The following is a 1,621-nucleotide window of genomic DNA, read 5'->3' on the forward strand; positions in this document are numbered from 1 at the left end:
TTCATATCCTATAACTGGGAAGCCCCGGGTCTCTAAATCGCCCCTCCCAGAGGCTTCCCTCCGGCAGCCGGACCCCGCGGCCTCTGCAGACTAGCTTCCCGCGGAGCCGGGTGGCCTCCGAAGCTGGGCCCCCCGAGAGTGGCGATTTTGTTTGCAGGGCGGGAGAAGCAACCAAGCTTAGGGGAAATGGGCTCTGAAAGCTCTGGATGAACTTATTTCCCTCTTTGTCATTCCCTGTTTAGACGCGGCTGCATCTCGGAGGAAAGGAGCCAGCCCGGCCCTCGGCCTTGGAACCAGCCTCCCGCACCCTGCACCGCAGGCGGGGGTGTCCTGAAGACGGCGGTGCGCGCAGCGACAGGCCAGGCCGCGTGACCCCGGCTGGAGCCCCGTGCCCGCGCCCGGGCGCTACCCCGCGTCTTCGCGACCTCCAGTCCCTGCAGTGGATTCGGCCCCTCCTCCACCACCTCCGGGAACAACCGCAAATTCAGTTTGGGATTTTCCTGAGTAAACCAGAGCCTAGAGTCTTTGGCTCAATGATGGATTTAATACGTATATATTTTTGAAGGATTCGTGTGGTTTTGTTTTTTTTTTTAACCTGTGACTTTTGATCTTCATTTTTGTGACAGCCCCTCACTTGTACATTATTCGTCTTTTTTATTTTTGTATTATTATCTTCTCTCCCCGCACTGCTCCTTGTCCCGAGGACTCGGACGCTACGAGCGCGCGGGGCGATGTACCAGAGCCTGGCCATGGCCGCCAACCACGGTCCCCCTCCGGGGCCCTACGAGGCGGGCGGCCCGGGCGCCTTCATGCACGGCGCGGGCGCCGCGTCCTCGCCGGTCTACGTGCCCACGCCGCGGGTGCCCTCGTCCGTGCTCGGCCTGTCCTACCTCCAGGGCGGAGGCGGGGGCACCGTGTCCGGGGCCGCCTCGGGCGGCAGCTCAGGGGCCGCGCCGTCGGGCGCAGGGCCCGGGACCCAGCAGGGCAGCCCGGGCTGGAGCCAGGCGGGGGCCGAGGGGGCCGCCTACACCCCGCCGCCCGTGTCGCCGCGCTTCTCCTTCCCGGGCACCACCGGGTCCCTGGCCGCCGCCGCCGCCGCCGCCGCGGCCCGGGAAGCCGCGGCCTACAGCAGTGGCGGCGGGGCGGCGGGCGCCGGCCTGGCAGGCCGCGAGCAGTACGGGCGAGCCGGCTTCGCGGGCTCCTACTCCAGCCCCTACCCCGCCTACATGGCCGACGTGGGCGCGTCCTGGGCCGCGGCCGCCGCCGCCTCCGCCGGCCCGTTCGACAGCCCGGTTCTGCACAGCCTGCCCGGCCGGGCCAACCCTGCGGCCCGACACCCCAATCTCGGTGAGTGCTGAGCGCGCGTCCCCGGGCGGTCCGGGGCCGGGACGGAGGTCGTCCTGAGCCTTGGTTGGGACATTTAATTTCTCACAGGTATGCGGGGGCGGGGGCGGGGGATAGAGGGGATACGTGAGTTTCCAAGGAAAGCAGACTGGGAGACAGAACCTGGCGGGCCGGGGCGGGCGGTAGTGGCGGTGAAGGTCACAGCCCCACGGAACCCAGATTCTGTTTAGTGAGGGCGGGCCTGCCCTCTAGACCCTTTTCTGAAAGGGAGAGACGA

At 67.2% G+C, this 1,621-nt stretch overlaps 1 protein-coding gene across 1 annotated transcript; it reads left to right on the forward strand.

Moving 5' to 3' along the window:
- Positions 1 to 731: 731 nt before the first annotated feature.
- On the forward strand, positions 732 to 1,358 carry GATA4 (GATA binding protein 4). The gene has a single exon (XM_028493488.1). The coding sequence runs from the start codon at positions 732 to 734 to the stop codon at positions 1,356 to 1,358; it is 627 nt and encodes a 208-aa protein (XP_028349289.1).
- Positions 1,359 to 1,621: the final 263 nt, after the last annotated feature.

This window comes from Physeter macrocephalus, chromosome 9 (genome assembly GCF_002837175.3).
Source record: "Physeter macrocephalus isolate SW-GA chromosome 9, ASM283717v5, whole genome shotgun sequence".
Taxonomy (NCBI): domain Eukaryota; kingdom Metazoa; phylum Chordata; class Mammalia; order Artiodactyla; family Physeteridae; genus Physeter; species Physeter macrocephalus.